The sequence below is a fragment of the Entelurus aequoreus genome, linkage group LG12 (assembly GCF_033978785.1).
Source record: "Entelurus aequoreus isolate RoL-2023_Sb linkage group LG12, RoL_Eaeq_v1.1, whole genome shotgun sequence".
NCBI classification, from domain to species: domain Eukaryota; kingdom Metazoa; phylum Chordata; class Actinopteri; order Syngnathiformes; family Syngnathidae; genus Entelurus; species Entelurus aequoreus.
The window spans coordinates 5690244-5706928 of NC_084742.1; the positions used below are offsets into that span (position 1 = coordinate 5690244).

At 40.1% G+C, this 16685-nt stretch overlaps 1 protein-coding gene and 1 long non-coding RNA gene across 2 annotated transcripts; one reads left to right on the forward strand and one right to left on the reverse strand.

Annotated features, from left to right (window-relative positions):
• Positions 1-9808: 9808 nt before the first annotated feature.
• Positions 9809-11323, reverse strand: LOC133662648 (uncharacterized). Its single transcript, XR_009828126.1, has 2 exons — positions 11245-11323; positions 9809-10499 (listed from the first exon to the last, which is right to left on the reverse strand). It is a non-coding gene; the product is annotated as an uncharacterized LOC133662648 (long non-coding RNA).
• Positions 11324-11524: 201 nt separating this feature from the next.
• On the forward strand, positions 11525-16198 carry LOC133662576 (class I histocompatibility antigen, F10 alpha chain-like). Its single transcript, XM_062066689.1, has 6 exons — positions 11525-11579; positions 12492-12758; positions 12931-13209; positions 14859-15167; positions 15351-15443; positions 16149-16198. The coding sequence occupies exons 1-6, from the start codon at positions 11525-11527 to the stop codon at positions 16196-16198; spliced, it is 1053 nt and encodes a 350-aa protein (XP_061922673.1).
• Positions 16199-16685: the final 487 nt, after the last annotated feature.

The window sequence follows — 16685 nt, forward strand, 5'->3', positions numbered from 1 at the left end:
ATGTTTTTTTTAAATCACACAGGAGATGTTTCGTCCTGAGGAAGATGGCTACCCACCAGCTGCAGCTTCTTCTTCTTCTTCTATGGAGTTTATTGGCGGTTGGCAAACCAACAAAGGTGCATTACCGCCACCTACTGGACTGGAGTGTGGGACTGTAAATTGGGGTTCAAAATAAATACAAATAATAATTAACAAAATAAATAATAAGAAAAATAAAGAAAAAAAATAAAATAAAATAAAGAAATAAAGAAACAAAACAACTAAATAGGGAACTTAAATCCTCTCCATTAGGCCTGTGTCTATCAGATATGCCATAAGATGTTTGAGCATAGCTTCTGCCTCTGCTCCTAGCAGGTTCCCAACACTTAATATCATCCTGGATTCCTCTGCCGCTGCTGTTAGCGTCCTCCTTTCCTCCTCATACCCTCTACATTCTAACAACACATGCTGAACACTTTCATCCTGCCCACATTGGTCACATCTGCCATCAGGGTGTTTTCCTATCCTGTGTAGTGAGCTATTCAGTCCTGTGTGCCCTATCCTAAGTCGTGTGATCACTGCTTCTTCCCTCCGGCTCCTGCCCCTCCTCCTTCCCAACCCAACGTGTTTCTGTATGTTGTAAAGGTGTCTTCCCGTGTCTTGGATGTCCCAATATTCTTGCCACACTTTACCCACATGTTTCTTGATTATTGATTTACCTTCTTCCCTACATAACGGTATGTCCATATCTACAGTGTGTGATCTGAGTGATTGTTTGGCCAGAATATCCACTCCCTCATTCCCTTCTATCCCTACATGGGCAGGAACCCAGATGAAGCAAACAGCTAATCCCCTCTTATTCATTCTGTGCAGTTGATTATATATTTTGAAAATGAGATCTTGCCTACATGACTTCATGGTTTTGATGCTTGTAAGTGCTGCCCAACTGTCTGATGCTATTAGTGTATTTTTATGGTTATTTCCTTCTATCCATTCCAACCCTAAAATGATAGCTGCAAGCTCAACTGTGAATACTGATAGATGGTCTGTGGTTCTTTTCTTGATGTGTATCTTGTATTGTGGAATGAAAACTGCAGCTCCTGTTCTTCCAGTATCAGGGTCTTTTGACCCATCAGTAAAAATCAGCGTTTTGTCTGAGAAATGTTTTTCCAAATAGCCTTCGGCTACCCCTCCCGCAGAGGCCTGCCTATTCCTTTTCTTTAATTGTTGCTGTATTTCAAAATGTATTGTCGGTTCTATGAACAACCAGGGAGGAGTACATGAGTATGGGACTGTCGGACTGAATAGAATATGACCTAAACCGGCTTGTACTGCCTTTACATTTCCTATCCACCCAAAACTCATAAAATGTGACTCATTATGCTCCCAACAGTCCTCTAGGATGGCTTTAGCAGGATGTGAAACACTATGCCCTTGGAGATTGACCCAGTACGCTAACAGCAGTTTCAGTCTCCTGATCCCTAATGGTTGTTCCCCCATTTCTACCTGTATGGCTGCTACTGGAGAGGATTTAAATGCCCCACTGCATATTCTCAGACCCTGTGTCTGCTGCACATCCAGCTTTTTCAGGTGGCTGTCTGCTGCTGCTAGATAGCCTATGCCCCCATAGTCTAGCGTTGCTCTCATGATGGCCTGATATATATTCAGCAGTGACGCTCTAGTTGCACCCCAGTGTCTTCCTGAAAGGCATCTTAAGAGATTGTTGACTCTTTTACATTTATCCCTCACTTTGTCAATATGCTGCCGCCAAGTCAGCTTTTCATCCATCCACATTCCAAGCAGTCTAACGACACTAACCTGCTCAATTTTTTGACCATATATTTTCAAGGAAACCTCTTTGTGACGTCTAGAGAAGCAAATCCCTTGCGTCTTTGCGATAGAAAACTTAAAACCCCATTCATCTGCCCACTGCTCCACCGTCCTAATTGCTGCCTGCAATTTCTTCTGAATATATGCAAGATTCCGCCCCCTTATCCATAATGCCCCGTCATCCGCATACAATGACTTCCCTATACCTCGCTCCACTTGCTCAAAAATATCATTGATCATGACATTAAACAGGATTGGACTGCAGACACTTCCCTGTGGTATTCCATTCTCAACTTGATATATTTTAGAATATTCTGTACCCACTTTCACTTCTATTGTTCTTCCAACCATAAAATCTAACACCCAGTTGTACAGTTTTCCATTCACACCTAATTTTTTGAGTTTGATGAGTAGTCCCTCCTTCCATAACATATCGTATGCTTTCTCAATATCAAACATTACCGCCACCACCATTTCTCTGTTGGTCTGGGCTTTCCTAATTTCTGACTCTAAACATAAGACACTATCCATTGTCCCTCTTCCCCTGCGAAATCCACTTTGATAGTTTGAGAGAAGGTTTCTACTCTCAAGAAAATGTGACAGTCTCTCTGTCACCAACCGTTCCATAGTTTTCCCTAAATGTGATGTTAAAGCAATGGGTCTATAGCTAGAGGGATTTGATGAGTCTTTACCTGGTTTTAATATTGGTACTATAACTGATTGCTTCCATGTCGACGGGAGTTTACCTGTGTCCCATATGTTATTAAATAGCCTTAACACTGCTTCAAGTGCACTATCCGTCATATGAGCTAACATACTGTAGCATACACCATCTTTCCCTGGTGAAGTTTGTCGTGCGTTTAAAACTGCTCTCCTCAGCTCAAATAGAGTAAACGGTAAGTCCAGGTCTTCTCCTGACAATATGCTTCTTCTTTCTGTACCTCCTATATTTTGTGCAAGGGTGTTGTCTCTACACTGCTTAGCTTTAACAGATAAATTTTCTGAGCTGTGAACCTTCACAAATGTCTTTGCTAGGAGCTCTGCCTTTTCTACAGTACTTATTGCTGTTGTATTATTGCTATGCATCACTGGTATCTCAAAGTTACTTTTTATGCCGCTCATTTTCCTAATCATTCCCCACACTTCTGCCAGCTGTGTTTCTCTCCCAATTTTATTGCAGTATTGTCTCCAGTATGTCCGTTTTGCTGATCTTATTGTTTTCCGAACTACTGCCTGTGCTCTTTTGTATTGTATCAATGTGTCTAGCGTGTGGTGAACTTTCAACTGTCTGAATGCTCTATTTCTCATTTTTATTGCTTTGCTACAATTGTCCTCCCACCATGGCACACTCTTTTTCCGCTTGCTTCCTCTACTCTTTGAAATAGTTTCTTCTGCTGTCTGTATCATTGCCGTTACCAATTTTCCATTCATTTCTTCTATATTTGTTATATTCTCTCCCAGTAGCTCTACACACCTGCCTTCACTTATTTTTTGGAATGCACCCCAATCTGCCTTATCCAACCTCCACCTTGGTGTCCTTGCTCCCCCCTCTTGATGTATTTCTATTCCAATCTTGACCATTATTGGATAATGATCACTTCCTACTGTTGACTGATTCAATACTTCCCAAGTACTAACACCTGCAATTATAGTGGATGTGAGCGTTAGATCTATAACACTCTCTGTATTCTGTGAGCTATTATACCTTGTACCTCTTCCATCATTGATACACACCAAACCCATATCATCTATAAACTCCTCTATTATTGACCCATTTGCATCTGTATTATTGCTCCCCCATAATGTGCTGTGCGCATTAAAGTCCCCTAACCATATTACCTTCCCTTGTGTCGGCCCACTTGCATCATTCAATATATCAGTACTTAGTCTATTACATGGGTTATAGTAATTTACTATTGTAATGCTACTCTTTTCTGTCCATACCTTGATTACAATAGATTCTTGCTCCTTTCCTATCTTGACTAAACTATATCTCAACCCATTCCTCACAAATGTTGCCACTCCTCCACCATTCCCAGTTTCCCTATCATTCCTTATTGCAGTGTAGCCATACATAACAAAATCCCATTGTGGTTTTAACCATGTCTCTTGGATACATATTACATGCGGTTTGTCTGACAAATTTGACACAAATTTTTTAAATTCCTGTCCGTTAGAGGTAAGACTCCTTGCATTCCACTGTAAAATAATTAAGAACATGAAGATCCACCAGCCCATGTCTGAGAGTTAGGTGTTTCTCTAGCTAACATGTCCTCTACTGCTTCCCAGCTTATCCCCTCCAGTCCAAGATATTTCTCAGCTGCTCTCACAATGATCTTAATCTTTTCAGTTTTCCTGCTTGTTTGTGCCGAACAGTTGATCACCTCAACCATAAACAGTACAAATTCATTCTTGCCTACACTCAGCATATCCTCCTTTATGTCTGGCTTAGCACATCCTCCACAAGGTCTGCTGTCACTGTGCTGTGTTGTTTCTTCTGCCACTGGTTTAGGGGCGTCTGCTTGCTTTACTTTCTTCACCGCCTCTGCATATGAAATTCCCTGGGAGCTTTTGACTCTCTGTACCTCAGCCGCTTTTTTGCTCATTTCACACCCTCGATACGCAGAAGTATGCTCTCCTCCACAGTTGCAACATTTTAGCTTAGCCCCTACTTCACATTTACCGTACTCATGCTCACCTGCACATCTACCGCATCTTTGCTTGCCTTTGCAAATTGCTGCTACATGACCATACTTTTGACATTTAAAGCATCGCAGTGGTGGCGGAACATATGGTCTCACCTCATAGCTCATATATCCTATATAAACTTTGCTCGGCAACTTGGGCTCATCAAATGTAATCAACACTGACAAGCTATCACACTTCTCTCCATTTCTGGTCGCTTTCAGCCGCCTGGCTTCCAAAACCTTTGCACCCACCACATTATCTTTAATCTGGTCAACTGACACAACCGTAGGTATACCTGAAATGACTCCCCTAGTCGACTTCTTCCTATCCTCAGGTATTGAGCACTGCATTTTTTTTTACCATCAATCTTGTCCAGTCTTATGGCCTTTCCTTGTTGCATACTATTTTTACAGAATATCAACAATGAACCATTCCGCAACACTTTGGCATTCTTTACTTCACCCATAAACTTATGTATCGCTTTTGTCAACAGAATTGGGTTCCACTCACCGAACGACGCACCGTCTTGAGAAAGTTTGATGATAATTTTATATTCCTCACTCTGACTTGCTATTGGTGTACCACTTCCCTCACTATCCGTTCCTTCTAAGTTGACTCTATCCGCTTGCTGTTTCTGTTTTTTACGCTTTTTCTTGTTTTTATCCCCTGCCAAATTCCAGTCATCTCCCCTCCCGCCATCTGCTTCAATTCCTCCCATCTCACTTCCTGATCCGTCACTTGCGCCTGCCATCTCCTGCCCATTCACAGTCCAGCGTTTGCCAACCGTCAATGTGACTCACCACCGCGTGGAGTAGCAGTACTTGGAGTCGGCTTCGAAGGCTAAGCTGCTCATCCTTTCCACTTCCAGTCCTACACCAGCTGCAGCCAATGAGGTGAACTCCTTTGAAGTCACATGACAGTCCTTCCCAGCCACAACGCTTCCTAATTCTCCACCAATCACCTTTCAGACACGGTACGTTCACGAACATGGGACCTCTGAAGTTAAATGTCGTTATAATACTGTAACATGTCTTTATAATATTATCCCTACGTCAAAGATGAAACGTTAAAGATGAAGTAAATGTGTGGTTGATGGTAGAACATTTAGAGTTGTGTTCTCAGATTTAGCAGTGGCCAGTAGCGTTATAAAAACGTCCTAAAGTAAACACGTTGCAGGGGGAACTATTTAAGTGAGACACACAACAACGCTGTCGGATCTCGAGTGTGGAATTACATAACTTGCTGTTAAAGTCGGTATACAAATAAAACGAGTAATACTGACACATTAAATAAATTATTAAAACTTTAATAAAACAAATATGTATTTAATTCCAATTATGTATTGACACATTTAAGGACTTATTTAAATATATATTTAATCGTGTCCCATTTCAGCGCATCTTCCGGCTGAAAAAATGTTGAGTGAATTTGTGCAACATCGCCCTCTGCTGGACTCCAGCATTATTTTTCAATGCCGTTAACTCCACTTTCAATGAGAAGTTTAAACCGGCAACTGCAGTGTGTCACGTGTGTCAGTAAAACGTATTGTCTTCTCTCAGAAAATGTAACTTTTATGGCAAACGTGCGTCCCATTTCGCCTTTGCTGGCCCTAAAAGCCACACAAGTCACCATTCTCTCTAATTGAGTCTAAAGTTAAATATCTCTCTCTCGTCACAACTAAACATGAACAATTCGAACTTTCTAACTCGCTGAAACTCGGCCATTTCTCCACCAATTTGAAATCTAAGAACACCAGAACGTTCCCCAAAGCCTTCAGGCGCTGACGTTGTTGTCTAGAAGTGGATATTTCGAAGCGTCTGGCCACGATCTGACTTTGCTTGACATGATGGTTTTCTAAAATCACACAGGAGATGTTTCGTCCTGAGGAAGATGGCTACCCACCAGCTGCAGCCAATGAGGGGAACTCCTTTGAAGTCACATGACAGTCCCTCCCAGCCACAACACTTCCTCATTCTCCACCAATCACCTTTCAGACACGGTACGTTCACGAACATGGGACCTCTGAAGTTAAATGTCGTTATAATACTGTAACATGTCTTTATAATATTATCCCTACGTCAAAGATGAAACGTTAAAGATTAAGTAAATGTGTGGTTGATGCTAGAACATTTAGAGTTGTGTTCTCAGATTAAGCAGTGGCTAGTAGCGTTATAATCGTTGCAGGGGGAATGATTTAAGTGAGACACACAACAGAACGCTGTCAGATCTCGAGTGTGGAATGACATAACTTGCTGTTGAAGTCGGTATAAAAATAACACGAGTAACTTTACAGATCTTATATTTAAAGTTAATTTTTGTAACGGATGAGCGTGCAACAGTACGATCTTTGAACAGTAACTGAACGTAGATTTTTTTTAAAAATGTTTTTGTAAACTTTGTTACTATATTTTGTGCTTACTTATTTATTTTTGATTGTGTTTAAAGTGTACACAGATTACATCCTTTTACTAAAATAGGGACGTTTGTCGAAGATGGAACACATTATCCATAATTCCAACATTTATTATGGGTGTTCCAAAAAACAATTTTCTCCAATTGCGAACCCATTTCAAGAACCAATTAGATGTGTAATTGGAGGGTCCACTCAGACTGTACTTGGTACTTATTTAAGTTTATTACATTACGCTGTCATTAATTTGGAAGGAAACAATTTGTACTAGTATACCTTTCTTTTATTACTTTATGAACTATTTTTTTCATCGGGAAACAACATTTCGTACTCTTGTGTCTTTTTATTACTTTTATTTATTAATGACATTTATTTCCTTCTGTTTCTATTTTGCAGCAAATTGGATTAACCACACAATTTTCCCTTTGGGAATTAATAAAGTAGTTAAATAAGTGTTTTACCATGTTATTAAACAAACAATTAAACATAAATAAATGAATAAATATGTTATTTATATTTTGTTGTGTTGGACAAGCTGCTACTCTGACTAATGTCAGTGCCGCGTATGGAGATTGAAGTGCAACATAGGTGGTAAAAACATGTTTTTGCACTTGATAACATTGAATATGTCCACTTTTCCTTTTTTATGTGGTGTGGATTGTCATCAAATCTGCCACTTTCGGGATGTAGTCTATTAATAGGAGGCAAATAATCAGTTATTTGGGCGTAGATTGTATCCAGTTGTAGATTTATTTTTGACATGCTGTCATAAAAAGGCAGTTTATTTTAAATGCAGGTCTATTAGCTGCCCGGTAAACTGCCTGACTCAAACAGACTCAACTTAAGTCAAGTCAAGTCAACTTTATTTATATAGCACGTTTACAACAACTTTTAAATTGAACCAAAGTGCTGTACAGGTTTAAAAGCGTAGAGCAAAAAAACAAACAAAGAACATGAACAATAAATGAGCCAAACAAGATAGTGCAAAAGCAATACGGCAAAAGGGGTCGAATAAAAAGTAAAAATTGCAAAATAAAAATAATAATAATAAAAGTGCGACAAATTGAAAAAAAACTAAATTGAAGGGGGTCGGGGGTGGGGGGTAACTAGAAATAGTGGCCCAGTGGGCGGACTCAGCTCAGGTCAAAGGCCAGCAAGAAGAGGTAGGTCTTAAGAAGGGTTTTGAAGACCCCCAGGCTCTGGGCTGACTTAAACAACTTAAATGTGCATGACTCAATTATTAACTGGTTTACGTCAACAATAATGTAATAAATTATATTCAACAATTAACATATTAAATAGGGATCTTTATCTTCTATTTTCATCACTGACAAAGGGAATTTATAACAATGTTTTTTGCATTTAAGTCGTTTGTTAGTCAATGTTTACATTTGAATGAACAAACACACTGCATGTCCCTCGCATTAACCAGAGATTTCGCAAGTAATTACACCCACATCTATTTTTCTGCTTCTATTTCGAAGGGAGATGCTTGGATCCATTCAGTATTTTTGGGGAAAGCATTATGTCAGGTTTTCAGTGTGTTGAAAATATGCGTTTCAGTGGAAGTCATTGTGCGACCAGAATGTATGTAAGTGTATACTAAAGGAATACCACTGTCCACGCATGCGCGAAGAGCAGGTCACTTCCGAGACTTGCAATATTTTACGACGGAGCTTCTGCTACATCATCCATCCATCCATCCATTTTCTACCGCTTGTCCCTTTTTGGGGTCGCGGGCTGCTATACATCATGTTTTGTGACATTTATGTTTTGTCAATGTTTTGTATAAAAATAATATCTTACCTGGGAGTATAAAGGAACAAAAATATAAACATGAACAAGGGGTAGATTTAACAAATTTAGGGAGTTTTATCGCCACATTTTCCATCACTTTTACTTTTCTGTCGTTGCAATAAATCAATCAATCAAAGTTTATTTATATAGCCTGTCAGAATAATTGTATCTAAGTTATCACAAAACTTTGTGTTGCCATGAGTTCCCGGCGAGAGGACAAAAGCTGTCTTTGATCCTACCAAGCAGAAGGCTTGTAAAACTCCACTGTGTACGATGAGAAGCGACATGAAGGTGTTGGTTTCTTTCTTCTATTGTAATCCACAGGAAGATTTTGTCTTGACCCGAGATCTACAAAGCGGAGAGGAAGCAGGACCTGACGCAAGCTCCAGGCATCTTTTCTTTGAACTGTTTTGTGACCGAGGGCAACGGCTGTTTACGACCCCCCTCTCCTCTTAGAAACAGCTGTTGCCATGTAATCAGGGAACGTCTAAACAAAAGAGGAGGCATGCAATCTTTCGTCAGAGCGTGGTGGAAGACTGTACAAAGAGTACAGCCCAGACGTTTCTCCTCAGTGGGCTAAATTGAATCCTGTCTCTGTTTAATTCCTTGCTTCTTGTCTGTTTAATAGATGTCATCAGTGTTTGAACCTGATATAGCCCTTAATCACAAACAACGCACAGGGGCGCCACTGACTCCCATCTCGTACTTTCGTTTTTAAAATGTTGATTTTTTTTAAAACAATGCACTTACTCTAACTTAAATCTATATCTGTGGTGTAACAAAGCTAGAATTTTAAATGAATGTATGTATTTAATGTAAATAACGTAGTAAAAAGATTGCCTTACTCGCCATTTAAGGCTGCTGAGCACATCGTTCAGGTTTTTTTGCACAGTTTCAAAATAAATACTGTATTCCTAAGTAACTTTTGTTTTGTTTTATCTCCAACTCTCAATTTTCTGTCCTCAGGCTGGTATACTTTTCGGCCACCGGGTGGCGGTAGATACTCCATGTTTTACCTGAAGAAACCTTACTTCTGACCTTTTCACCTTATTGATCTCATCTTTACTGCTGCTTGGCTGACTTCAGTTCAGAGACGACATGAGCTCCATTTTCAAATGTTTTATTTCATAACGGATTAAAAAACAAAGGACGTTGTTATTGTGAGAATGCTGTAGAGCATTGTCCATCCATCCATCCATTTTCTTCCGCTTATCCGAGGTCAGGTCACGGGGGAAGCAGCCTAAGCAGGGAAGCCCAGACTACCCTCTCCCCAGCCACTTCGTCCAGCTCCTCCCAGAGGATCCCGAGGCGTTCCCAGGCCAGCCGGGAGAGATAGTCTTCCCAACGTGTCCTGGGTCTTCCCCCGTGGCCTCCTACCTCCTTCAGGTGGCATCCTGACCAGATGCCCGAACCACCTCATCTGGCTCCTCTCGATGTGGAGGAGCAGCGGCTTTACTTTGAGCTCCCCCCGGATGACAGAGCTTCTCACCCTATCTCTAAGGGAGAGCCCCGCCACCCGGCGGAGGAAACTCATTTCGGCCGCTTGTACCCGTGATCTTGTCCTTTCGGTCATAACCCAAAGCTCATGACCATAGGTGAGGATGGGAACGTAGATTGACCGGTAAATTGAGAGCTTTGCCTTCCGGCTCAGCTCCTTCTTCACCACAACGGATCGATACAGCGTCCGTATTACTGAAGACGCCGCACCGATCCACCTGTCGATCTCACGATCCACTCTTCCCTCACTCGTGAACAAGACTCCGAGGTACTTGAACTCCTCCACTTGGGACAAGATCTGCGGACGACCCGCAGAGCATTGTTGTTATTATTATTATTAATACTGCATCATTTTTTTCCACACTCAACTACGTTCACATTTCTCAACTTATTAAAACTATTCCAGGATGAAAACATTCAGTATATTCAGACAAACAATATTACACATCCCCAAACGTATTACTTTATTATTGTATTAATAAAATATATGTATTATTATATTAAATAGTCCACATTTTCAAAACATTAATTGCGTCAAAGTTAAAAAAGCTTGTAAGTGTTTTTTGCCAACATGTCCTTACTTGACAGTGGCATAAAGATAACAGCAGTCAATGTTTGGCTTCACCGTGTCTAATTTTACTTTCACTTTCCTTTTCTTTGATGATTTGCCCACCAAAAGCGTCTGCCTCACACTTTTCCCCACTTTCAGCACTTTGATCAATCGCATGAATGCTTTCAAGTTAGTTATAAGAGCGGTTGCCCTTCTCGATGCAACACTGTCCGGGAATCGAACCCATGCAAGGCAGAAGCGTGTCCCGTTACACCACCAGGGACGCCTTACGCTTGGAAGACATAATGGAGGTTCAAATTCAGAAGTGAAATAAAAAGAAGAAAAGTGGGGACGCACTTTCTGCCCTGTCAATCATTATTTGTATGCTTTCTTGAGAGGACTATAATACGATTTAAATTTCATCTTCCTTCCTCTTTCTTTCTTTTTCTTTCTATCCAATAAATAAGTGGGTGAACATTAGAAGAAAACAAACCTCTGATAGGGAAATTTGGCTGCAAACTTGACGCGCCGGTTGTTCTTGTCAGGTCACGTGATTTCCCAGAAAACGCTACTCAAGCATTTACCTGACATGGCCACAAGGAGCGCTCTCTATCAACGTTGACGTCACAGAATGCTGACTCCTCATTGGCTCAGGTGGCGCATTCTTAAAAGAGCCTCGACACTTCCTTGTTGGTGTTTCCTGGTTGTTAGTCAGTTTGTCTTTCTCTGCGGGATTAAAAGTGGAAAACATCTTTTTATTTTGTGCTGACATCATGAACTTGTTTTTATTCTGTCTTTTGGTCGTGCAAATGCACAGCGGGGCGCCTGGTAAGTCCTCCTTTTTAAAAAAAACAAAACATTTATAAACATTATTCATAAATCCTCTTTGTGCCTCCACTTATTCTGTGAGTTTCTACTTATTAATTATACTCGTTCTTATCTTAATCAAGCTTATTATTACCTTATCATGATTCGTTTGAAACATATTTATTTACAAAATATAACCTGTCATTTATTTTTAATCCTAACATTTTTTACTTTGAGATAACAAGAATAACGTCATTGTTTTAATCTTCATTGTTGTTCAACTTGAACAAATTCCCTCACTTTCCTGTCATCTTTAATTTAACTGTGACTGAGGAAATTCTCCTGAAATACATCAATATTATTTTTGTGTTTTATCATTTGTTTAAACTTTGAATGAGATTTATTGAACATATCATTTCCCACTAAAAAAGCTCATACAAATGATGTGAAAATAATTTATGTCTTTTCTTTTAATTAGGACAAACAAAATGCCTAAACAAATGTTTAGATATACTCAAATAATTTTGAAAAATACAAACTTGTTATTAAAGGTTAAACAATTTATTTAACCTCCTGTGACATAAATGTAAAATATTTATTGAGAAATGAAAGTAGTTATTAGTCTGTGTGTTGAGGGTGTGTACAACTTTGGGCGTCTACACATTTGTACTTGACATTATTCATCCTCCATTGGAGAAAAAAAATACGTTTATTTTCAAAATGTACAAACTGTCAACAGATGGCTTATTAAAATAAATGTTAGTAATATTATTATTGTGTTGTATTTTTCATAGACACCATGTGACTGTAGACTGTGATGTCTGGCAGTGTTTGATGTTCACTTTACCGACTGAAGACTGAATGACATCAAATATTCACACTGCAAGATTGTTGAACATGACACAAAATAATAAAAAGTTGCTCTTCTTTCAGTGATTCACACGCTGAAGTATTTCTACACTTCGTCCTCTCAAGTTCCAAACTTCCCAGAGTTTGTGATGGTTGCTTATGTTGATGAAGTCCAGGTGGTTCACTATGACAGCGAGAGCAGGAAAGCAGAAGCCAAACAGGACTGGATGAACCAAATCACAGAAGAGGATCCAAACTACTGGCAGACACAAACAGAGATCGGTGTTGTTGCTGAGCAAGTCTACAAAGTCAACATTGAAATTCTTAAGAAGCGTTTCAACCAAACTGGAGGTTTGTTTATCTTGAACTTTCTACTATTCAAATATATTTGAAGTACTCTTTTTATACTGTAGTAAAAACACACATTACTGCACTGACACTTGTCTCTGTCCATCCCATAATATTCTACATAAAACACATTGTGTGTGTTTCACTCTGCTTTACAACACTTTGTGTCTCTCAGGTGTTCACATATTCCAGAGGATGTATGGATGTGAATGGAATGATGAGACTGATGAAGTTAAAGGTTGGGAGCAGCATGGTTATGATGGAGAAGATTTCATATCGTTGGACATGAAGACATGGACATGGACTGCAGCAAAACAACAAGCTTTCCCCACCAAACTCATGTTGGACCAGAACATACTTCTAATAAACAACCAAAAGTATTACTACACTGAGCTATGTCCTTCTTACTTGAAGAAGTATGTGAAGTATGGCAAGGAGGTCCTAATGAGAACAGGTAAAAACACACCTTGTACTTTCACCTTTTAACATGTTAGCACGCCTCCTATGGGAACATTACTGACATTACACTCTGTCTCTTTATACTTTTCTTTGTCACTTTCTCTCCATTCTCTTCTTTCTCTCCATCTTTACCTTCATTCTCTTCTTTCTCTCCATCGTTACCTTCATTCTCTTCTTTCTCTCCATCGGTACCTTCATTCTCTTCTTTCTCTCCATCTTTACCTTTATTCTCTTCTTTCTTTCCATCTTTACCTTTATTCTCTTCTTTCTTTCCATCTTTACCTTTATTCTCTTTTTTCTTTCCATCTTTACCTTTATTCTCACCTTTTTTCCATCTTTACCTTAATTTTCTATTTTTCTCCATATTTACTTTCATTCTCACCTTCTCTCCATCTTTACCTTCATTCTTTTTTCTCAATCTTTACCTTTATTCTCTTCTTTCTTTCCGTCTTTACCTTTATTCTCTTCTTTCTTTCCATCTTTACCTTTATTTTCACCTTTTCTCTATCTTTACTTTCATTCTCTTTCTCTCCATCTTTGCCTTCATTCTTTTTTTCTCAATCTTTACCTTTATTCTCTTCTTTCTTTCCATCTTTACATTCTTTCTCTTAATCTTTACCTTTATTCTCTTCTTTTTTCCATCTTTACCTTTATTCTCACCTTTTCTCCATCTTTACCTTCATTTTCTTTCTCTCTATCATTACCTTCATTCTTTTTTCTCAATCTTTACCTTTATTTTCTTCTTTCTTTCCATCTTTACCTTCATTCTCTTAATCTTTACCTTTATTCTCTGCTTTCTTTCCATCTTTACCTTCATTCTCTTAATCTTTACCTTTATTCTCTTCTGTCTTTCCATCTTTACCTTTATTCTCTTCTTTCTTTCCATCTTTACCTTTATTCTCACCTTTTCTCTATCTTTACTTTTATTCTCACCTTCCCTCCATCTTTACCTTCATTCTCTTTCTCTCCATCTTTACCTTCATTCTTTTTTTCTCAATCTTTACCTTTATTCTCTTCTTTCTTTCCATCTTTACCTTCATTCTCTTAATCTTTACCTTTATTCTCTTCTTTCTTTCCATCTTTACTTTCATTCACTTTTTTCTCTCATCTTTTCTTTCATTCTTTTTCTTCTCACAATCTTTACCTTCATTCTTCTTTTTTTCCATCTTTACCTCCACTCACACCTTCTCTCCATCTTTACCTTCATTCTCTCTTTTCCCCTTCATTCTTTCTTTTTTCTCTCCACTTTTACCTTCTCTCTCTTTTTTCTCTCCATCTTCATGCTCACATTCACTCCATCTTTAACTTCATTCTCTTTCTTTCCATATTTACATTTATTCTCACCTTCTCTCCCTCTTCATCTCCGTTCACACCTTCCATCCATCTTCACCTCCGTTCACATCATCTTTAACTCCATTTCCAACTTCTCTCCATTTTCACTTCCGTTCACAACTTCTCTCCATCTTCACCTCCGTTCACAACTTCTCTCCATTTTACCTCTGTTCACACCTCTCCATTGTATCTTCTTTTTGTCCTTTTCTTTCCATCTTCACCTCCGTTCACACCTTCTCTCCATCTTCACCTCCGTTCACACCTTCTCTCCACGTTGTCTTCTGTCCACACGTGACATCACTTCCTGTGCAGAGCTTCCAGAGGTGTTCCTCCTCCAGAAGACGCCGTCCTCTCCGGTCACCTGCATGGCGACAGGTTTCTACCCCGACCTAGCCGACCTGTTTTGGAGGAAAGACGGCGAGCAGATCTTCGAGGACGTGGAGCACGGAGAGCTGCTCCCCAACCACGACGGAACCTTCCAGATGTCGGTGGGGCTGAAAGTGGAGGTGACGGCCGACGTGGAGGGCAAGTACGAATGTGTGTTCCAGCTGTCTGGCGTCGAGGAGGACTTGGTCACCAAGCTGGAGAGAAGAAGCATCCTGAGCAACGCAAGCCATGAAGGTGAGAAAGACACATTTAGTTGGAGATGTTTCCTATCACAAGTCCACCTGTCGCCATTATTGATCCGTGTCGCCGTTATTGATCCATGTCACCATGACAACGCTTGACGTCTGCATGCAAAGTAGTCATGAAGGTTTCCTCTTCATGCTTTGTCACTCCACTTGTGCTATTTGCTCTCAACAGACCACTGGAGCGTCGCCATCGGTGCCACGGCGGCGGTCGTGGCTGTGGCGGCCCTCCTGGCGGCCATCTTCCTCGTCAGGCGACACAGACAAGGTGAGGAACACAGATTTCCTTCTTTTACTTGTCATTGTTGTTTTTCTTCTTCTTTTCTTGTTTTTCTTTTCATTCTTCACTTTCTTTTTCTTTTCATTCTTCACTTTCTTTTTCTTCTTCTTCCCCTTCCCCTTTTTCTTATTCTTTTTTTTTCCTTTTTCTTCCTCCTCCTCAAAGATCCACAGAGACAGAGCACCCACTCTCACATAGAAACACAGCGTGACGTGAGGAAAAAGTACATTTCACCTTTTGTTTCTCTGTCATTTCAGCCCAATACGATCCAGCTCGTAAGTAAAACATATTTTCTTTGAGCCGCAAGAAACAAAGCCGTGGTGAAGCATCACTCATATGAAGGTCTGATGCAGACGTTTGTGACAAGTTTAGCCTGAAAATCCCAACTTTCACAATAAAACACAGAGTTTCCATCCATCAATATGCCACACTTTATATCGAACTTTTGACATGAGTCCTCATGATGAGGATCGACCAAATGAGACATCAAGTGTGCACATTCAGGTTTGCTGACTCATCAAGAATGTATCCTAGTCAGGAAGTAGAAGATCAGCACTCTGCTTCTTGATGTTTGTAAGTCACCCCTCAAAGATCTGATGTGAGTGATGAGGCACCTTCTGGATGTTCTTCCTCCACCAGTGTGAGGTGTTTGCTTAGCGGGAGTAACCGGCTCACGGTGCGTTTGTCCCACAGCTCGCCACGGCGGGGCCGAGCTCCCCGAGAACATGCCGGCTGAAGGCTGAGTGGGACGCGGTGAGTTAGCTCACATGGACTGTTTGCATCTCTAAATGTTCTTGGGACTTTGTGTGAAGAAGATGTTCAACTTGGATTCATGTGTGTTTGTTGAGAATGTGCTGAGTCATCTTCTTCCTCCAGGATGCTTTGTGCACAGAGAGATGTCTCCATGGCTGAGGCACGTCATCACACTTGGAGATGAGATGGAGATGTGCTTTCTTCTTCATCCGACTGCTTCTCTTGTTATACCATAGATTCTTCTTTGGCTGTTGGTGGCTTGATTAGAAAAATAAGTTGGTTGCTATGAAATCATTCGGGGCTCGCGTTTCATCACCTTGACATCATGACAAGGATTTCCTCTTTCTTTGAATCACCGCTGCTTGTGATCAATATCACATTGTGTCACATCTCTGTCAATAAATTCCGTTTGTTGTCCACCACGGGCAAGACCAAAGAGCTGCCGACGATTGTAGACCCGCACAAGACCGGAATGGA